The following is a 20,258-nucleotide window of genomic DNA, read 5'->3' as shown; positions in this document are numbered from 1 at the left end:
AGAGAGAATATACATACACAAGCATAATACTGTATTATAATATAACGAAAATTAAATAAAATTAGAGCTGGAGAGACAGGTGGAGGATTTCTTCCGCGTTTCTGCCCAGATCCCAGGTGCCCAGCAGGTTCCCCTCCGCTAGCTCGGGGCTTTCCCCGCGGGAGCAGCCAGTGCCCAGCCCCTGCGCTACTCACATGTCGGTGATGTTCTCCCGCTCGGCGCTCCCCTCCAGGACCGGGAAGGACACGATGCCCGGCGCGGGCTCGCTGCACCAGATCCGCGAGGCGCTGCATGTGCAAGGCGCCGGGCAGGCGAGCAAAGCCCTCCAGGAGCCCAGCACCAGGCAGCAGAAGCCCCAGAGCCGGGCCAGGCCGGGCCCCTGCCACCTCCTCCGCCAGGACACCATGCTGCCCCGATCAATCCAGCGCTGCCCGATGCCCCGACGGCCTCCTCCAGCGACCGTCCCGGCGTGTGCGGAGCGTCCTGGGCGCTTCAGAGCTGCTGGGACTCGGGCATCTTGCTGCGGGAGGGCTCGGTGCCGGCCCCGGCTGGGCTCACATGGGCGCGCTGGGCCGGGCAGGAGCGACGCCTCCGCTCCCCGCTGCCTGCCCGGGCTCCCCGGAGCCGCTCGGGGCGAGCGCGGGAGGCGGCGGAACTGGAGGGGAGAGAGACACTGGTGAGAACTGAGCCGGGACTGGCCCCGGCAGCGTCGGGGGCAGGAGGAGAAACCTGCCCCGAGAGCTCAGCGCGGGTCCCTGACGGGCACCCGGGGCAGGGACCGTTCCCTCCTGGGCAGCTGCCCCTGCAGTGGGGACGCGGCTCCGGCGCCGAGCGCAGCCAGGGCAGCGGCAACTCCTCGGCTCCCGATGATGCTGCAAAACGCCGGGCTGAGCGGGGAGCGCGCGGGACCCGGCGAGGGGGGCAGCGGGTCACCCGGGCGGGCTGGGGGCTGCAAGGGGGCAAGTGGCTGATGCTCCTACCTGCGGGGGCGCTGCCTGCTCCGGCCGCTGCTGCCTGGGGGAGAGGAATCGGCGCGCTGCTGCTGCCGGGGGGCTCGCGGCTCCTGGCTCTGCCCTTTACGCACCGTCTCCTTCCTCCAGCTGATAATAAAGCAGCCCAGGCTCCAGCTCCAGCCCAAGCTCAGGAGCTGCTGGCAAAGTGACGTGGGGCTGACGCAGAGAGGGGCAGAAACTCCATAAAATGAGCCTGAAATTCCAAAAAAAAAAAAGAAGAAGAAGAAGAAGACAAAAGCAACCAGGGGCGAGGGAGGGATGGAGAGGAGGGGAGAGAGAGGAGGGTGCTAGAACAAGATGCCAATAGGCAAGCTGGAGTCTATACACATACAAACAATCACACACACACACACCCGAGAGAGGTCAACCACCAGCACGGTCCCTCTTTTGAACCCTCCGGGCTTTGCTGTGTAAGAAATCAAAGCGTGATTTTCCGAACACCAGCAATGCATCCTTCCCATCCCCAGAAAGACACACGAAGACGTGATGTGCATGGGAAAGGGAGCCTTTTTCGCCACAGCGTAGGGCTCCACGTTGCATTGGCTTGGCTAGATACTTTCTAATATCAACATTATGGCTTTCTACATAGATCGCTCCGAACGGGCTTTCTGTGTCCGACTCACTGAGCATAATAACTAGTTAAGAAACCGTTTTGGACAGCTCAGTTTATTGTTTTTTTTTTCCTTTTTGAATGCAGTTAGTCCCGCACAGTGTCATGTACATTCCGTGCGCTTGCAACATTGCGTTATAGTCACTGGAAAAATATACAGCTTTTCCACCAGCTCTTCCATCCTCGGTGGTAACTATTAGGCTAATGTAGCATACGCGTTATAGATTTGCACATCTCCACTACCTAGGGGCATATATGCATATAATACACAAACATATGCAAAGAGAAAGATTGTTTTTGAAAAGAATGTGATCTTTTATGATAGTATAATAAAATGTAATCGTTTTAAGAGCTCAGGTATGTGATGAATGAGCGACATTTAAATGCCTTGTCTGGGAATTTGCCTTTTCATTAGTGGCTCTGTAGGATTTTTTTTTCCGCAGTAATTTGAAAGGAACAGGAAAATCCACCGCAGTGCCTCAGACTTCAGCGAACTCTGGCGCCGCCGCGTGTTTACAACCTGAACACCACAAGCAAAAGAAATGCGCCAGGAGTCTGCGTGCAGTTTACTACTAATCTTTTCGTGTACATCCTTTTCTGCTTCCTCTGGGCTCTGCACTACACCGTGCTTCTGATGGTCTTAAAGGGAACTCAGATTTATGTTACTGCTCTATTATCGTTTCACTTTAATGCCGAAATGGAAATAGGGATTAGATGTTCTAATTTATGTGAACAAATAGATGTGTGAACACAAATTAGGTCTCTGTGCAGGCAGACAGGCACTTAACACGTGTACACACAAATATCTGATTTGCATACGTACCTCAGTGATTTGCACATGTAAATTAAGTGCAGTAGCACATACCTAACTGAAAATCTGGTCCAATATGACTAATCCCGTTGTTACCTCCTCTTCTTCAACACTAGTCTCCTTCAGCCAAGCTCCATTGAAATACATTGACAAAGGCCAGTGAATTTACTGCATCACCTTTAATTGAATTTCTCCTAACTTGGTGTCCAAGCAGTTTGGTACTCGGATTTTATGCCATTTTGCAAAAAATCTGTTGAAGGCCCTATCTTGTCTTAATTTTATATTAACCAACTGAGGATTTTTATATAACCAGCTCAGGACTTCAGTGTAGAATTAAAAAGGCAGATAGGTTGCAGTGGCATTGTTTTAGAAGTGTGTATCAAGTGGTGATCATAATGTTTAGAAAGCACTTGGCATAGCACTTTTATTAATTGCATGAGCACTCAACTCTGTGTAAGTCTGCTCAGGCTTCAGAAAACATCTAATTCTCACTGGGCATGCTCCAAGATTTGGCATTTTCATACAAAAATCCTGTCACTTTATTAGCATAGCCACAGCCATACTATTAATACTAACTAGTGATATTGTACCTCTCTTTAATGGGATGACTGAAGGTAAGATAAACAGGTAAAATTGGAAATATTGCCAACAGTGTTATCTGGTTAAATTAAATTGCTTTTGAATGTGTGTAAAGGTTATAAAATTGTTATCCAAATATAAATCTGCTATCAAGAGTACATCCCCCTTCTTGCCATGTGCTGAAGTATGACATGGCAAACATGGTAACTATTCTTAAAAGGGGGAACAAAGAAGACCCAGGGACCAGTTAGCCTAACTTCAATACCTGGAAAGATACTTGAACTAATTATTAAGCAATCAGTTTGCAAACACATAGAGCATAATAGGGTAATAAGGAATAGCCAACATAGATTTGTCAAGAACAATATCATGCCAAACCAACCTAATTTCATTCTTTAAGAGAGTTACTGGCCTAGGAGATGGGGGGAAGCTGTAGATGTGATATATCTTAATTTTAGTAAGTCTTTTGACAAAGTGCCACCTGACATTCTCATAAGCAAACTAGGGAAATGTGGTCTAGATTAAATTACTATATGGCGGATACATAACTGGTTGAGAGACCATACTTAAAAAGTAGTTATCAATGGTTCACTATCAAACTGGGAAGGCATATCTAGTGGGATCCCATAGAGATCTGTTCTGGGACAATACTATTCAATATTTTAATTATTGACTTGAATAATGGAGTGCAGAATATGCTTATAAAATTTGCAGATGACACCAAGCAGGGAGGGGTTGTAAGCACTTTGAAGAACAGGATTAGAATTCAAAATGACTTTGACATTGGAGAATTGGTCTGAAATCAGCAAGATGTAATTCAATAAAGACAAGTACTTCACTTAGGAAGGAAAAATCAAATGCAGAACTTCAAAATGGGGAATAACTGGTGAGGTGGTCATACCGCTGGAAAGGATCTGGAGGTTATGGTGGATCACAAATTGCATGAGTCAACAATGTGATGCAGTTGAAAAAAAGGCTCATATTGTGAGGTGTATTAACAGGAATGTTCTATATAAAACCAGGGAGGTAATTAGCCCATTCTACTCAGCACTGATGAGGCCACAGCTGGAATACTGTGTCCAATCCTAGATACCACATTTTTAGGAAAGATGTGGACAAACTGGAGGGAGTCAAGAGGAGAGCAACAGAAATGATAAAAGGTTTAGAAAACCTGACCTATGAGGAAAAGTTAAAACAACTGGGAATGCTTAGGCTTGAGAAAAAGAAGATTGCGGGGGGAGGGGGGTGGAGAGACGCTGATAACAGCGTTCAAATATGTTAAGGGCTGTTAGAAAGAGGAGTATGATCGGTTGTTCTCCGCGTTGACTGAAGGTAGGACAAGAAGCAAATCGATTAATCTGCAATGAGACAGATTTAGGTTAGATATTAGGAAAAATTTTCTAACTATACTTCTACCCCGATATAATGCTGTCCTCAGGAGCCAAAAAATCTTACCACGTTATAGGTGAAACTGCGTTATATCGAAATTGCTTTGATCCGCCGGAGCGTGCAGCCCCCCCGCCCTCGGAACGCTGCTTTACCGCATTATATCTGAATTCGTGTTATATCAGGTCACGTTATATCGGGGTAGAGGCGTATAAGGGTAGTTAAGAACTGGAATAGGCTTCCATTTTTGGAGGTTTTTAAGAACAGGTTGGACAAACACCTGTAAGGGATGGCCCATCCACATCAATAACATCCCCCCTGACCCAACAGTTTCCTAGTAATGTCACGGAGGCAAATTTGACTCTCCTGAGCATCAAGGTGGGAAATCTATACTTCAGATAAGTGAAAGTCTGACTTTTTGGACCACTACTTAACAGCTACATATAAAGACACCAGAGCACATCTATCTTGTTACATTGTAAGCAAAATCTGAAAACAGTGAAAGTCCTAAAATGTTCTCTTGAAATTACAGACCTCGGAGATTTAGATTGATTACTAAGGCATTAACTTGTGCCCCCACAAATAAATGATCTTTTTATTATAACACAGAAATTGTAGAAAATATCTGAAGAAATCAAATATACAATTGTGGGAGCTTCCTGACAGTACTGAAAAAGAATCTTTTTCTTAAAAGAGCAGTAGTCAAAATGTTCACACCTGGCATGTCTAAGCAACTGCACCTGCCATTGAGAATTGTAGGTCCTGAGCACCTCTAAATATCAGGCCACTTTTATTTAGGTTCCTAAATATGGTAGGTAGGAGGGGGAGTCCTGGCTCTGTCTTTAGCTTTGCACATGAGAGGAGTATAGTGCACTATCCAAAGGGGTGAGTGAAGAATGTTCACTGCCCTTTGGGCACTGGGAAGATAGTCGTGAGCAAAATTCTTCCCCCGATTCCCAACACAGGCTAGAGGCTTAATTACACAATCTGGGTCTTGTTATTCCAAATGTTCCATTTATTTACTGGTTTGTCTAGCTACTTGATCATTGCTGATTTTTCAAATTTTCTGAATAATAGAAGCATTTTCTTCCTCTGTTTCAAATCACATTCTTCATGCTTATTTCCCTAGGAGTGAAGCTGAAGCCTGCCATCTTGTGCTCAAGAAAGTTAACACTCTTTAAAAAAATAATATTTTTCTGTTTGGGAAGGAGGATAGATTATCTGCCGCACCCTTCCTGTCATCCCAAAATAACTGCATCTATTAAGTCCCTACTAAAGAAAGAATGAAATGAGAGCCTAAGGAAATCATGGTCAAAATTGATTGGACATTGCAATTTCTTCTTGAACCCTCCTCTTTAATATATTTAAATACTCCAGTACCCAGGGCAATTTTACATTCCCACCAGGCTTCAATGTGATGGAATTTCAGAGGAGGTCCCAATGATGTGCCCAAAGAGTGGCACATAATCTAGTCATTTGGCTCATAATCTGGTTCTGTCTGTCAGGGAGTATTAATCATAGGTTTCTGGTAATCTTCTACTATATTTGTTTGCAAGGTGCTATAAGAGCTGTTGCTTCTCCTCAGTAGACATGCTGTAAGGGGCTTTTTTCTCTCTATACCAAAAATTAAACCTTTTGCACAGCTCCCTCTTCTCTTCTAAAAGCATATAGAGAACACCTCTCTTCTCCCTGGCTGGCACTCACCATTGTTTTGAACAGTCTACTGTTTGCAGCCAACTAAACAATAGGTGTGTTTGAGTTTGGGTACGAATAAAATAGATAGTTCATTTGTAGTTGCACCCTGGACAACTTTAGATTTGCAAATTTGTGAATTCTGTGTCCACCAGTAAAGCATCAAGGAAAAGGAATTCCACACAATTTGGTCAATTTGCTTTAATATTCAGTTCTAATGTTATTGTTAAGTGGTACATATTTACATTACATTTAATATTATTATCAATTTTATAGGTCTTGCCTACTTCATGGAAATCAATTCCCCCTTAGAGGATCCAATACTGTGCTGAGCTTTGTTCCCTCTTATCTTTATGCATGTGTTTGTGTGCACATACACAAACGTTTTGCTATAAAAGATAGGTGAGTCTTTATGTTTGAATTTGGAAATGTGGAAAATGCAAAAAGAATGATTAAAAAGTTTGTAAACCTAGTTGATTTTTTCCCTCACAGCTCTGGAATAGGCTTTCAAGGGATGTTGTGGAATCCCTATCATTGGACATTTTCAAGAACAGGTTCAACAAACACCTATCAGGGATGGTCTAGGTTTACTTGGTCCTGCCTCAGCACTGGGGGCTGGACTTGATGACTCAAGATCTCTTCCGTCCCTACATTTCTCTGATTGTATAAAGAGTCCTAGGCCAGGCTGAGCTGACGATGTTCAGAAACCTTCTTTAAAACAAAACTGGTGTCCAAAAATGGATCTTCAGCGTCCCTACTTAAAAGAACCAGAAATCAACTGAAATGTGGTTTAGCAACATCCCAGAACAACTAGGATGAGGAGCCAAGATCAGGAACCGAGGGTAAGATACTAGGAACCAAACAGAATCAGGAAACCAGAAAACAAGAGCAGGTAGCATTGAGTGAGCAGTCCAAAACAGCATGGGTGGAGAACAGTTGGACAGACAACTTTCTGTTCCTCCTTCTGTCTTAAGTAGAGGGAGCAGACCAAACAGGAGCTTCTGTGTTCCACCAATCAGGAACAAGGGGTAGAGCTTTATATCTGAGCTGGGTTTCAAGGAATCCTGGAGGCTGGTTCTAGCCAGTAGGGTGGAGGGTTGGAGTGTGATGACCCCCAGGTACCCTGCTGACCCAGGTTTTAGACCTGTGGGTCATGACAGACCCAGTGAATCAGAGCTGCGTAAGTGAGAACTGCCAGAGACTGATTATGGTTCCTGAGAGAAAGCTGAAGGGGTTTGCTTGCTGATATCTCCAAGCCAGGGTTGGGGCCAGGGAGCAGCAGAGGGAGCTGCCTACCGACTGTAAGCCAGGCAGGAGCAACAGAGGGGCTTACCCACTGACGGGACCAAGCTTGGAGACCTGGACCCAGAGAAATGATGAAAGGGCCAAGGGCAGTAAAGGATGCTCCGTTGGCAAAGATGATCTCCCAACAGAGAGGCTATGGAGGTTCTGCTGGGAAGAGTGGGACGGGCTGAGGTGGCTGTCTTGGCAGAGGTATGGAAGAGGCTGGACAAGGAGCACAAGTGTAGCAGAAGACCATGGAATATTATAAAGAAAGTTTTATGGAGTATGTCTGTGGGGAGTATGTTTTGGTTTGGGGGTGAGAGTAGCCCACGAGGGATCTCAAAGAACAGATAAAACCTGCTTGTGAGAGGGGCAGGTTTTTTTAAATGGGGGAGGATGCAAATAGGTCCAGCCCCCTTGTGCCATGGCAGATGCACATTAAGAAGGTGGGGCAGCACATGGAAGCAATAAAAGATCAGGAGGAGATACCCAGGGAGTCAAGTCTGCCTGGGTAAGTTAGGAGAGACCGAGTTAGTGAGAGCAGCCTGGGTCTGTTAAGAAAAGTCTGGGGGTCAATTCTGAGGGAAGCTGCAGAGAACAGAAAGATCTGGGGCTTTGCTGCACACTGCTGTTCACACCCGCTTAGTCCAATCGGCAGGCCAGTGTAGACATGCCCTCCGAAAATGTGCTTTCCTTGCTATTCCAGTGCGCAGCCAAGACAAGGACCTGGATGGGAGTCAATTGACTGAAGTTCAATGGGGACAATACAGAGTTGATGCTGGTGGATGGCTTGGAAGCATTTGCAATGGCTCCTAGACTCCACTCTTAATCTCCCATAGTGCAGTATGAAGCTGCCTGCCTATTTAGTGGTGTTTGCTTTACTGAGTATATTACGTATGCGCCATAGGCTGAAGTGGCTGTTGATTTGTTTCAGGGTGTATTTCAAGGTATTAACTTTGATCTATAAACTATTTATGTTAATGGTTCTGAATCTGAAGTCCATGTGGGGTTCTTATAGTACTAACTGCAGCTTACCTCATATGGTGAAGAAAGGGCATTTCACTACTGGAGGTTATGCATTCTATAATTTATTTCAGACCTTAGCCCTTTATACAAATTGTGAGCAAGGAGCAAGGGTGGTGGGCATTAATTTTCAATTTTTTCAGCTGCTTTACCCTTCACTGGATTTGGATTTGTAGGGGTTAATTTGTTTTGACATATTAAAATTCTGTGACAGATCATCTTATCAAGTGATTGGTTCAATCACACCAAACTCTCAGCATGTCCCATGCTTGTCTGTTCATCCAGTGTCATAGGGTTAAGAGAAACGTTCACCAGAGTGCAATATGGTTCACCAGTGTGCTGCATCCTGTCAGGAACCATCAAGAAGGTACAAATAGAAAATATTTTTACAGTCTTAAGCTAGTGAAAAAGATAGGGATAATATCTTCTTTTTTCTTATTTTATTAACACTTCAAAAACAAACTGTTTTTGTTATTTTGTGTTATTTTGTTATCACTTCAAAAACTTAAAGTTAGTTCAGGAACTAAGGCATCAGTGATTATGGGCAAGAGTCACAATGTGTACCAAGCCATCAATAGAACAGGCTATATTCTTCCTTTATGAAATTAGACAGCCAATTGGTTCCATTAATTTCAATTCATTGGCTTTTCTGCAAGTCTATCCATTGAATTCAAGGGGCTTGAAGAGTGACCTATATTTCTAGAGCAGTGCATGAACATGATGATATGAAGTACCAAGATGTCAACAAACTGACTTTATTTTTCATTAAAAACGTGATTGATCTAGACAAACAGATCAAATTAATAATCAACTATTAAAGTTACCTTCCCTTGACTAGCTGCTTTGGGCAGAAGATAGGCAGGGCTATGGATGAAAATAGAAAGTTACATGTGGTGTCTTTACTCTATTTAGATATTCATGTGAATGGAAGTTTCATTTGTGGTCAGCAAACTAAACATAACTTTAAGGAGTTTTGTTGTTTGGGTTACAAGGAGAATGTGTTTTTTCATGCAATACTAGACCTGTCAACTTATCTCAGCTGTGAGCCAGTTTTCAGGTACGCTTAAGAAACAGTTGCCCTGAGAAGGACAGGATATTAGCAGCTCCAAGTAGCATGTAGGCTCATGTCTTTCACAGGGAAAGTTATTGTTCAAGGCACACAAGCATCCCTGTAATTTAAGCCTAAATATCGTATGATAAAGCATGGAAATGGACTTTGTTGAATGAGGCCTAGGTAGAATTTAGAGGGTGCCTTGAAAGATAAGCAATGTTTTTACTTAACCAATAGAAATTTTACATTTGGGGCATTTCTATACTAGAAAGAGAAGAGATCTTTAATGTGTTTTATCAGAATCTAGTTTTTAAAAATGCTGCAGTGTAAGCTGTAGACAGCAGGGGAGGTAAGCTGAGAAAACAAGTTACCTTGATAACCTGACCATGGGCAACTAAGATTTTATATTTAGTTGTCTGACAAGAAAATGTGATTTTTGCCAATTTTCATGGCCTTGTCTCACTCTCAATGAAATGTTCTGCTGGGTTGGTCTACATTAAAATAGCATTGCTCTAGGGTCTGAACAGAATAACTGTATTGGACTACTGTGACATGGTTTCTCAGCTTTCTCTTTTTTCTAGTAAGCCTGACTCACTTGCTGCAATAAACTTAGTTTTGTCCTTGTTGTAATATAAATTAAAATGCCTCTGTCAGCACTACCACCAGTCTTTCATTGTGAGTAAGAACTGACACTGACTGATCACCTAACAGTGAGCTAGACTGGGATACACTTCTGGTGAGAAGTATACCTTACTCCTCAGGTAGTGCCATTGATTTCAATGGGATGGCTGAAAGAGTAATGCACAAACTTCACATGAGTAAGGGTATCCCAGTCTAGCCTAATATATCTTAATTTCAGGTGAAATTCTAGTACATAATCCAGATAGCTCACCATTAATATTATTGTTCATCCATGAGAAGAGCCTAGTTCTCCCCTATGGCTTGCTGTGACTGTGCACATGAATGTTTTTATCTTGTTCGCCCAGTTTGAATCAAGAGAAAATAGCCTAATGTGGCTGGAAAGCAACCATTCCTAGGTCACTCCTTCCTGTCTGTATTGAGTCCATTGCTGGGAGGGGGGAGTGGTCGTTGTAAAAGACTCCCTTTTACCACTGCAGTACAATAAGACAGTGCGGACAGTGTTTGCACCAAGAGCAATATATCCTGAGAGGCCAGCGACCTCATGGTTAACAGGCTAAAAGCTTTGTTAAACATACATGTGCATTGCCATGGATTGTGGATTTGATGGTATTTAAGTGCACTTTTAAAAGCAGCCACTGATGTAGGGCACACTGTTTTTCTTCCTCATTTAGTACCTGTGTAAAGTTATCTAGCAGACTGTGACTTTATTAATTGTTATAATGAACCAATTCTAGGCCACAGTGTGGGATCAAAAGCACTGAAACTATGTGAATGCTGGTTGTTATAGCCTGTTGCAGCTGGCTTCCTTATTCTGCCCATTTTGATCGTCTTGAGAATTTCCCTAACTTGGGCAGCATGAGCCCCCACCGTGTTTTGAAAATGTGAATTCCAAATGATAATTTTAGATCCTGTTTCAAAGCTTTGGCCTGGATATGCTCACTTTTCTTGGAGCAATATGCAGCCAAGCCTGAGCTGGTCATCCAATACAAAGGTATCACATGTGAAAAGGAAGTGTCACCACCTTGAAAAGAATAAATTAAATACTGAGGTATCTAGAAATTTGGACCTTGACTATCAGGATATGATTAGTGGAAGGTGATTCATTACAAAGTGAGACCTCTTCTTGAAGTCTTGCTTTGACCTAGTATTGAAAGTTGTTTTTTCTTTTTCTTTTGTTTTTTCACTGTACTATGTGGATTTTTATTACCTGAAAATTCAATAAACACTTAATTTTAATGATAAAATAGAGCGGAAATTAATGTAAAAAGTACTTTAGCATATAGCACAGGTCATATATAAATAATGGAACACTGGAATGGAACTATGGGTCAGTTATCACTGTTAATAAATAAGCATATAAATTTCATTTGCTTACAATAAGATACATCCATTAGATTCTTCTTCCCGAGCACATTAACCCACATAGGCTGAGCTGACATAACAAATTACGGAGTTAAGAGAATTAGTGTAATAGTTCTATTTGAAAAGATAATGATCTTGTTAGAATTTTATAAAAATATCTAAGATGAACCCAGTCACCTTAGAGTTTTATTCATAGTGACCTAGAAATGCAAATTGTAAGAACACAAGTAAAACTATTTTTTAAGTGTAGTTCAGAAAACACACATTTCTGCAAGAAAAGTAGCATCCATGAAGACGTGTTCTGACTGGTCTTCCTTTTGGGATTAACTTCCAGTTCTTGGATACCTGGCATGATTCTTGAGTATCCTTGAAGATGTATGAAAATATTTATTAATGACTAGAAAACCATATAAAAACCAGTTTCTGTCACTTGTCAACTGCTGGTGTAATTTCTTCTTTCTCTTCAAATACAATGATTATGTTGAATCCTGTATATACAATAACTGTATATACATGTAATTGATAAAATCATAGAGCAACATCCAAACCAGTAACTTAGGTAAATTGAACAGGATAGGACACTGTCATTCAGGTGTCAGGGCAGAAGATGAAAGAAGGAAGGACCATGTCCTGAAGAGTGCTGGGCAATTCCTGATAACTGTGCACAAATGACAAGAGCAAAGGGGATTTCATAAGATTGAGAGGGACTTCAAAGACCTAGGAAGAGAACTGAACACAGGGCTGGTACAAATGATCCTATCAGATATCATTCTGCTGCCAAAACCCAAGTGAAGAAAGGAAAAGACTGAAATTGGAGACCATTTCTCAGAGGGTGATATCTAGTAGATTGTGGAATAGTTTCCCCAAGAGAAGTGTTGGAAGCACCAATACTAGGCACATTTAAAATTAGACTGGACAAAGCACTAGAAAAATATAGTATAGGGAACAAGTCTGCTTTGGCACAGAGATGACCTACATAGCCCAGTAGTTCTTTTTGAACTCCTAATTTCTATAATTATATGATAAGAAGGCCTTATCCATACAAAAACCTAGCTGTTTGCCATTTTTTAAAAATGAAGTGCATATTGAGGCTTTGCCTGTTATTATAAAACCATAGTTATGTTGATCTAACCCTCAGTGTAGCTATAGCTAGGTTGACAGAAGAATTCTTCTGTAGAGAGATGGATTAACTTCGTCCCTGTAGCAAGGAAGATCAGGGAGCAAATCATGTCTCTATCACATATGATATCTTACCTATGATGCTCCTGGGTTAGTGCAGCTGTGCAGGGCCACCGAGAGCGGGTTCGGGCCCCAGTTAAAAAAAATTTTCAGGCCCCCCAGCAAGGGCGGACCGGCTAAACAGGGCTGACGAGAGGTGGGGGAAGCTGGGGAAGCCGGACCCTGGGCCCCTTATTGCTCTAACTAACCCTTCATATGTATAATGCCCCCAAAATACTATCTGATACTGCTGGGTTTCAGCAACTGGAACTGTGGATGTATCTAACTAGAAAATTGCCCAATGGGCTGTTGCAGACACATAATTGACAATTCGACCTCTGGACCACATCTCAGCTGTGATATGCATGTAATAATGCTGGATTTTAAGGTATTGCATAGCTCTTTGAATTTCAGTTTTACGTAGTTAGGCAATTAGCAGGGGCCCAAACAGCCCTATTAATAAAAAACAAACAAAAATAATGGTATGCCAAATGGAGACGAAAGAAACAACTCTGAACTGTTCTTAATAGAAGCTATGGGCAATACTATGTCTCAGACGATGCTGAATTTTTAAAGCCATGTTTATAGGCAATGTCAGTAGCCTTCTGTCTGGTAGCAATGGTGCTAACTACGCTGCTCATCATAGACATGTAGAAAGACAATGGGCCTGATTCAGCACAGACTGTCTACACTACAAGCACTAAAACAGCACAGCTGCAGCTATGGTACTGTAGTGTAGAGGCTTCCTACATCGATAGAAGGGGTGTTTTCATCAATGTAGTGGGAGCTTAGAACAGCATAGAACTGGAGTAACAGAGTGGTGAATCCAGCCCATCATAAGTATTTCCACTTAGTAACTCTATGTTTACTAAAATGTTTTGCACATATATATTGGTTTTCTAATGAGACAAACTATTGAAGTTCTCAGAATATTGACCAGTTTTTAAGAAGCCGCAACTGTAATATGACGTGGTATAATAAATATCCTAACACCTAAATGAAATCTATCTTACATGCCTTGATTCTTCTGCAATGGCACTGGTCATCAGGTAATACTTTTGCACATAGTCTTCCAAATGTTTTTTCTGAGCCTATGAGCAAGTGTTTAGCCTTGAGAAAACACACTGTCCCACGAGTTGATGTAATCCAAGTTCTGTGTAGAGGCAGTGGACCTTGGTAGAGGGAGCTGTGTGAACTGCAGGAGAGTTTGCTCGCTGTCTTGGTTTCTGACTGCAATCATTTCTTGAGGTAAAGGTTGCTGTCTGGGAACTGAGCATTTTGTGTTGGGCTGATATTCCCGAAAAAGGGTTTGCCTGAATATTGTTTGTCCACCTCTTCTTACGGACTGGTGTACATGTCAGAATAAAACAAATTACATTTAAAATATTCCCAGATTCCATGTCACTGATTTCTCCTCCACACAGAAATTGACCAGCAAGACCCTGGTCTTCTGCTACTGCTCATCAGAGGGACAACATGGGTATTAGAATGGAATACTGGTGATGGAAAGAGTGGCAATAATGTTATAATCAAGGGACTATTTTCAGTCAACAAAATGAATGTTGTAAAGAGAGGTGATGACATGTGCCCTCCCCCCCCTCGGTTTGCTGCTTGGCTTGTACTGAGCATGCTCACATGGACTGAGCATACTCAGTAACAATGCTGAAGTTGGCTGCTCTCACTCTGCCCCCAACTATTGGCAGGCATAGGTCATCTCTGGCTGTAAAGATAATCTGATTTCGCCATAGGGAATCATTCACAGTAGTATAACACTAGACACATTAAAGGGGCCAGTTGTGCAACCTGTAGTCATTTTTGAAAGCACTCACTTATGAGTGCAATCCCAGTGAAGTAAATGAGATGACTCATGTGAGACAGTGATCACCAACATGAGTAAACATTGCATAACTGGACTCTGAATAAGGAAGATGCTCTTAATTCATATAGACAAGAGAAGGGGAAAGAACTTCTAAAGGGATGCTATCAAGGCCAGTGGACCCAAATTTATGAGCTACTCTATCTTTTTGTTTGTTGTCATATCTCTTTGCAAAGTCAGTGTGATTTCTTAGGGGCACATTCTCTCCTATATAGGAATAAGCCATGTAGGGGAAAGCAGACAACTCAGCTGAAACTCATGGAGTTGCCTACAAATTCTCTTGGTAGGTGGAAGGTGGGCATGGTTTGCACTATGCCAAAGAAGCCATGGATTTGCTCCCTCCCCTTCCCTTCTCATATGCATCCCACATTCCTAATTATACTTCAAAGGGAAATCCTGGCCATAGTGAAGTCAATGGTAAAACACTCATTGACTTAAATGGGGCCAGGATTTCACTCCATATATTTTGCTGAAGTATACAAGGCCTGATCCAAGGCCCATTGAAGCCAATGAGAGTTTCTCCATCAACTTCAGTGGGCTTTGGCTCAGGCCCATATTTCTCAACCAGTTTTTAAAAAAGTTTCTTATGCAGTACTCCCAGTCTCCACATAAATTCACAGCATGTAAAAGCAGTCCTGTTAAATACCCTTGTGTTTTGAATCCATTTGGGGCTCAGTAGTTATTCATGTTACAGAATGTGTAATTTGAAGTCACATACTATATGCATATAGCAGGGGTCGGCAATGTTTGGCACGCGCTCGCCAGGGTAAGCACCCTACCAGGCCGGGCCAGTTTATTTACCTGCTGACGCAGCAGGTTCGGACATTCGCGGCCCCCACTGGCTGCGGTTCGCCATCCTGGGCCAATGGGGGCGGCGGGAAGCCGCGGCCAGCACATCCATCGCCAACGCCGCTTCCCGCCGCCCCCATTGGCCCAGGATGGCGAACCGCAGCCAGTGGGGGCTGCGATCGGCCGATCCTGCCACGTCAGCAGGTAAATAAACTGGCCCGGTTCACTAGGGTGCTTACCCTGGCGAGCCGTGTGCCAAACGTTGCCGACCCCTGGCATATAGCATTGTTATCACCCTAGAAAGCCTAGACCTTGTAACAGTTAAAGAATAAAACAGTACAACTCTCATAATTGCTGGTCAGATTTCTGTCCTGAGAGGACAAAGTTGTGGAAACCCTTACAGTTATGTTATACCAAATACAGCTTGTTTGTGCATGTTGTGATTCTCCTTCTTTGTCTGGAAGCTCACAGGCTCAACTCCCAGACAAGGAGCTGGCCTCTTACCCCCATCTGACATCATAATCAATTAGTTGGTAGTCACTGTACTCCTAGCATCCTTCAGATGAGGCATTAGCATAGCACACTCTGGAGCATCCATTCTCCTAAATAATATCACAGATTGCTTGGCAGAGATACAAATTATTATCATAAAGAAGAAGTGCATGAAAGATACCAGGATTCTTTGTGTACTGTAAAAATATTACATTTTCGGGGGGGATATTTGTTCTATGAGAGTGATAACAGGCACCATGCTAGTCATGGTAGTCTATACATAGTACACCTACTCACACTAAGGAGTAGCCATTGTTTCCAACTCCAACATCACCAAGAGAATGAATACTTCATGTATACCTTCTGAAATCAGCGCAGTTTTCTCACTGTACCACTGTAGTGTGATATGATACAGTCACTCATTTAATAGGAAGAACTGAGTACAGTAAACATTTGCCTATGCAGGATCTTATTAATTCAATTTTGTATTTTTAGGCATGTTGTTTAATAGTGAGATCAAATGGATGATTAATACCTTGTTCTGGCCTTCTCTCAGCTAGTTGTTTATGCATAGCCAGTCCCCTAATAACTGTCATTTCTGCTCTCAGGGCAATGGTCCCAATGGGGCTGGTGTCCTCTATCTGCCTAGAGGAGGAACTTTCAAGCACTTCTATCTGTGTAATTCCCAGAAGATAAAGAGAACAGAGACCCCAAACCATTGTGACTCACTCTCAGAAGCTGCTGCAGGTCCCAGCTCAGCAGTCCTTCTCTGCCTTTACTTTCCCCTTCCTTGATTCACTGCATAGTATACAATAATTCGTGCCCTCTGAACTCCGCTAGTCACACTCAAATAAGGGAAAAAGGAAAAAAATTCATTTCTGTTGGCTACTCCCTGAATATTCACTGCAGTAGTAAAAGTGCCATCTCTCTGTAATTAACAAAAGATTTGCATTTACCACAGTGACCATCCTGGGTACACAACTAGGTCAAGAGTCTAATTTCTGAAAGGAATAAACACCCCTATATCAGAGGGGTAGCCGTGTTAGTCTGTATCCACAGAAACAACGAGGAGTCTAACTAAAGACTAACAGATTTATATGGCCATAAACTTTCGTGGGTAAAAACCCACTTCTTCATATTAATATGAGTTTATGGCAGTAGTGGAGAGGTGAATCTGGCCCACAATGCCCACAAATCTTAAATTGCTCAGAATAAGAATTCTAATGTTTTAACTCAATGGATTGATCACAGACAGTTCTTTGCAAGATGGAAAGAAATGGCAAAAGAATTCAGTGCAAAAATACCTTCTCTCCCTTCCCTCTTCATCCTTACTTCTCTTTCCATCTCCCTCTTGACTTTTCTACATAACCAGCAGCTTCTTCCACAACTGAAATCAATCAGCTTCCACCTCTCACTCTCCCAGAACCTTTCACCTAGATGAAATGTTGGCCAGCAGGTTAATGAAAAACACTGTAAGATCATTTAACTGGGTGAAGCCAGCATGGAGTATTTAGCTTAGAGAGCAATTTTCTCAAAGAAAATATATCAAAACCATCTATTACTGCTAATAAAATATTTAAATCAATGTGTGAAACAGTTTGTTTATTTTTATGTAATATGCGGGTGGTTCAACAAAGCTCATGCTCTATGTAAACCTTTATTCTTGTTAAAAATTTAAAAGGCATGCTTTTAATGTTTTTAACATTAACTTAAGTTGCAGTCGGTCTGTAAAACAATAGGAGAGAGGCTATTAAAAGTATATGAATAATAAAACAGATGCTCTAAGAAAAGCTTAGTATCAGAGCTATCCCTACTTCCCTTTGATATAACAGGCTTATTTGGGGACTATTATGCTACTGTCAAGCTTACAAGTGGGAGAAAAGGGAAATTTTAACAACTTATTCTAAAGCAATAGCATCTTAAGTATGCTGTTTGTGGTTCTCCCTTTGGTTATATGGTCTGATATTAGTCTAGGGTATACTGTCATTTTCTCTCGAAAGCAGCTACAGTGTAGGCTGCAGTTTATTTCTGGGGAAGACTAAATAGCACATAAGCCCAGATCCTGGTGTCAAACAGCCAATCATAGTAAGATCACCCCACTGCATATAGTCTGTGTAGGATCATCCAGAGGTTCCAAGCCAGCATAGCAGCACCTACACTCTCCCCTCATGTTGCCATGGGGTTGTGGCTGAGGAGAAAGAGGAAGGTCTACCCACAGGCCCCTTGGCTGCTCTATTGGCCCTTTAAGGCTGTTGGTGGCAGGGGACTGGACCTGACCACAGCCAGGCCAGGATCAGGGGGAACCCTGATCAGGGATAGTACCATGTACTCCAGGATCAGGGATAGTACCATGTACTCGTCAGCTGCAGCAGAGTATCTGGATTATGAAGTCTAGCCTGGTGCCAGGTCACATGACAAGGGTTTTAAAGCAACTTTACAGCCCATAAAGATACTTAGAAAATGTTTAGTGGGAGAAACATATGTACTGTATCCCCTTCCAGACAGAGAGTTCCTACAACCAGTAGAAATATGCTTTAACTTCAGAACCTGTTTGTGGGATAAATCATTAGAACTTGATATAAATCCAAGACTGCACTGTGAACTAATGCAGTTTAGGTGCGAATTTATATAAAACCAATGCAGTCACCAGCCATTGTGTGACACCAATCCCTGCCTCCTCCCCAAACACACTTTATTTTTAACATAATTTTAAAATAAAAAGCCAGCGTTATAGAAGCTCTTCTTCTGGTACATCTGAAGTTGATGATGAAAACTTTAGGGAGCATATAAACTCTTCTTACCCATCTTCACATTTGCAAATTAATTATTTCATCTGAGGTAGACACTTTGCTGGTGCAGCAAAGGCAGGAGGCCATCCATGAGTTTACTGTAGCTCCTACAGCTTCTCTAACCCAATACAAATTACTCTAACTTGCACCAGCAGTGTATTACATGCCAAGTGCTTGGGCCACTTTCTCTCCCTGTCCCTCCTCACCACCACAACCCTTTGTATTGGGAGCTTCACTTGGGGAGACATAGGAGCCAGCTCTGAGGGCTCTTTGCCTGCTGGGCTATCTCCCAGAGCAGCACTTAGGAGAGGTTTCCACTCCTTTTGTGCTTCCTGAGAGGTGAAAGGGAATGTATCGGGTCAGAGAATCTGCCCGTGAGTGTGTTTGAAATACTATATAAAAGCTTTATTAAGGCTTGATTCTGAAGCAATCTCATTAGGGTTCCTTTCACAAATGCAGACATCAACACTTTCATTGAAATGTGCATTTGAGTACTGTTCCACAGCTAGGGTATTCTTAGGGATATTGATGCTGGTTCCTCAAAGGTTACATGCTAGAGAGGTACTTTGAGGTGACACATGAGTCATGTTCCCATAGTGCAAATGAGCAACAATCTGTTATTTATTTATTATTAGCAAATTCACAAGTGGTGCAATAAAGATGGGAAAAGGTTCAAAATATAAAATAGGGAGATATACATCTCTGTGTTAAGACAAAAAAAGAAAAAATGTCAAAAGTATTAAAAGGGCTTAAGTAGACATCACACAAGTTTTAGCCATTCAATAGCTTTGGGTCAACAGTATGGAGTTTGAAAAGTTCTTGGTTGGCTGCTCACCTCGTGGTGATCTTTCAGTAGGTGTGTGGCATCCTCAACCGCACTGCATCTACCCAGAGGGCTGGTCCTGAGTCCCCAGATGTGATCATTTGCCGTATATTTCACCACTCCACATCTGACACAGCTGAGCTTGTGCTAGGTATAACATGACAGCTCAAAGCCAGGCAGTCTCTCATCAGGCCGAGTGATGAGGGAGGAGGCTCTTACAGAGGGACAAGCTCATTCCCATTCTGCTCACTACAATATGACAGTGTCCACCATGGAGATGGTCAGTAACATAGTCCAGATAGGTCTTCTGATGAGCCAGTGGTGAGGCGCCTCCCTTATATCTTTGAAAAGTGGCAGTTATGGGATCTTATGGATTTTGTCATGGAGGTTCTTTGCAATATAATACCTGATGTTAGGAGGAGGGATATTAGAAAGGACTGGGAGCCACTCTGTATTTGTTGGTCTCAGTCTTTGTTGTTACTCTCATTGTTTGATTCAATTGCATATCAACTAGCTTTGTGTGGGGAGAGTTTAAACACACAGGAACTCAGTATTCCCCAACACTATCAGATAGCTAGTGCCGACCTGGACAGTGTTTGTGCATTAGCTGCCCGAGTTGAACCCACAAGCTTGTTTAAGAGGCCATTTCTGCTCTTCATCTTCTGAGTTATGTTGGTGAGATGGTCCTTATAGGTAAGTGTGTGAGCTACAGTTATTCCTAAGTATATCAGCTTTGAGTCATGTGCCAATCATTCTCCATTCAAGAAGACTGAGTTCTCATGAAGTGTTAGCATGATTGAGATCTCTATCAAGCATTC

At 42.6% G+C, this 20,258-nt stretch overlaps 1 protein-coding gene across 9 annotated transcripts in view; it reads right to left on the bottom strand.

Annotated features, from left to right (window-relative positions):
- Positions 1-17,161, bottom strand: part of NTRK2 (neurotrophic receptor tyrosine kinase 2) — a 283,920-nt gene extending 266,759 nt beyond the window's left edge. For 3 of the 9 annotated variants that reach the window (XM_054031463.1, XM_054031464.1, XM_054031465.1), the window contains exons 1-2: positions 981-1,946; positions 195-655 (exon numbers count right to left, since the gene is read on the bottom strand). In XM_054031463.1, coding sequence (XP_053887438.1) covers positions 195-406 — 212 coding nt within the window. In that variant the 5' untranslated portion in view covers positions 407-655; positions 981-1,946. Of the gene's footprint in view, positions 1-194; positions 656-980; positions 1,960-17,132 lie in introns of those variants that run through there. The other 6 variants (XM_054031461.1, XM_054031462.1, XM_054031460.1 and 3 more) reach the window with 6 other exon arrangements.
- Positions 17,162-20,258: the final 3,097 nt, after the last annotated feature.

This window comes from Malaclemys terrapin, chromosome 6, assembly GCF_027887155.1.
Source record: "Malaclemys terrapin pileata isolate rMalTer1 chromosome 6, rMalTer1.hap1, whole genome shotgun sequence".
Classification (NCBI taxonomy): Eukaryota; Metazoa; Chordata; order Testudines; family Emydidae; genus Malaclemys; species Malaclemys terrapin.
Note: the sequence above shows the minus strand (reverse complement) of the source record. Positions and strands in the feature narration are given on the sequence as shown.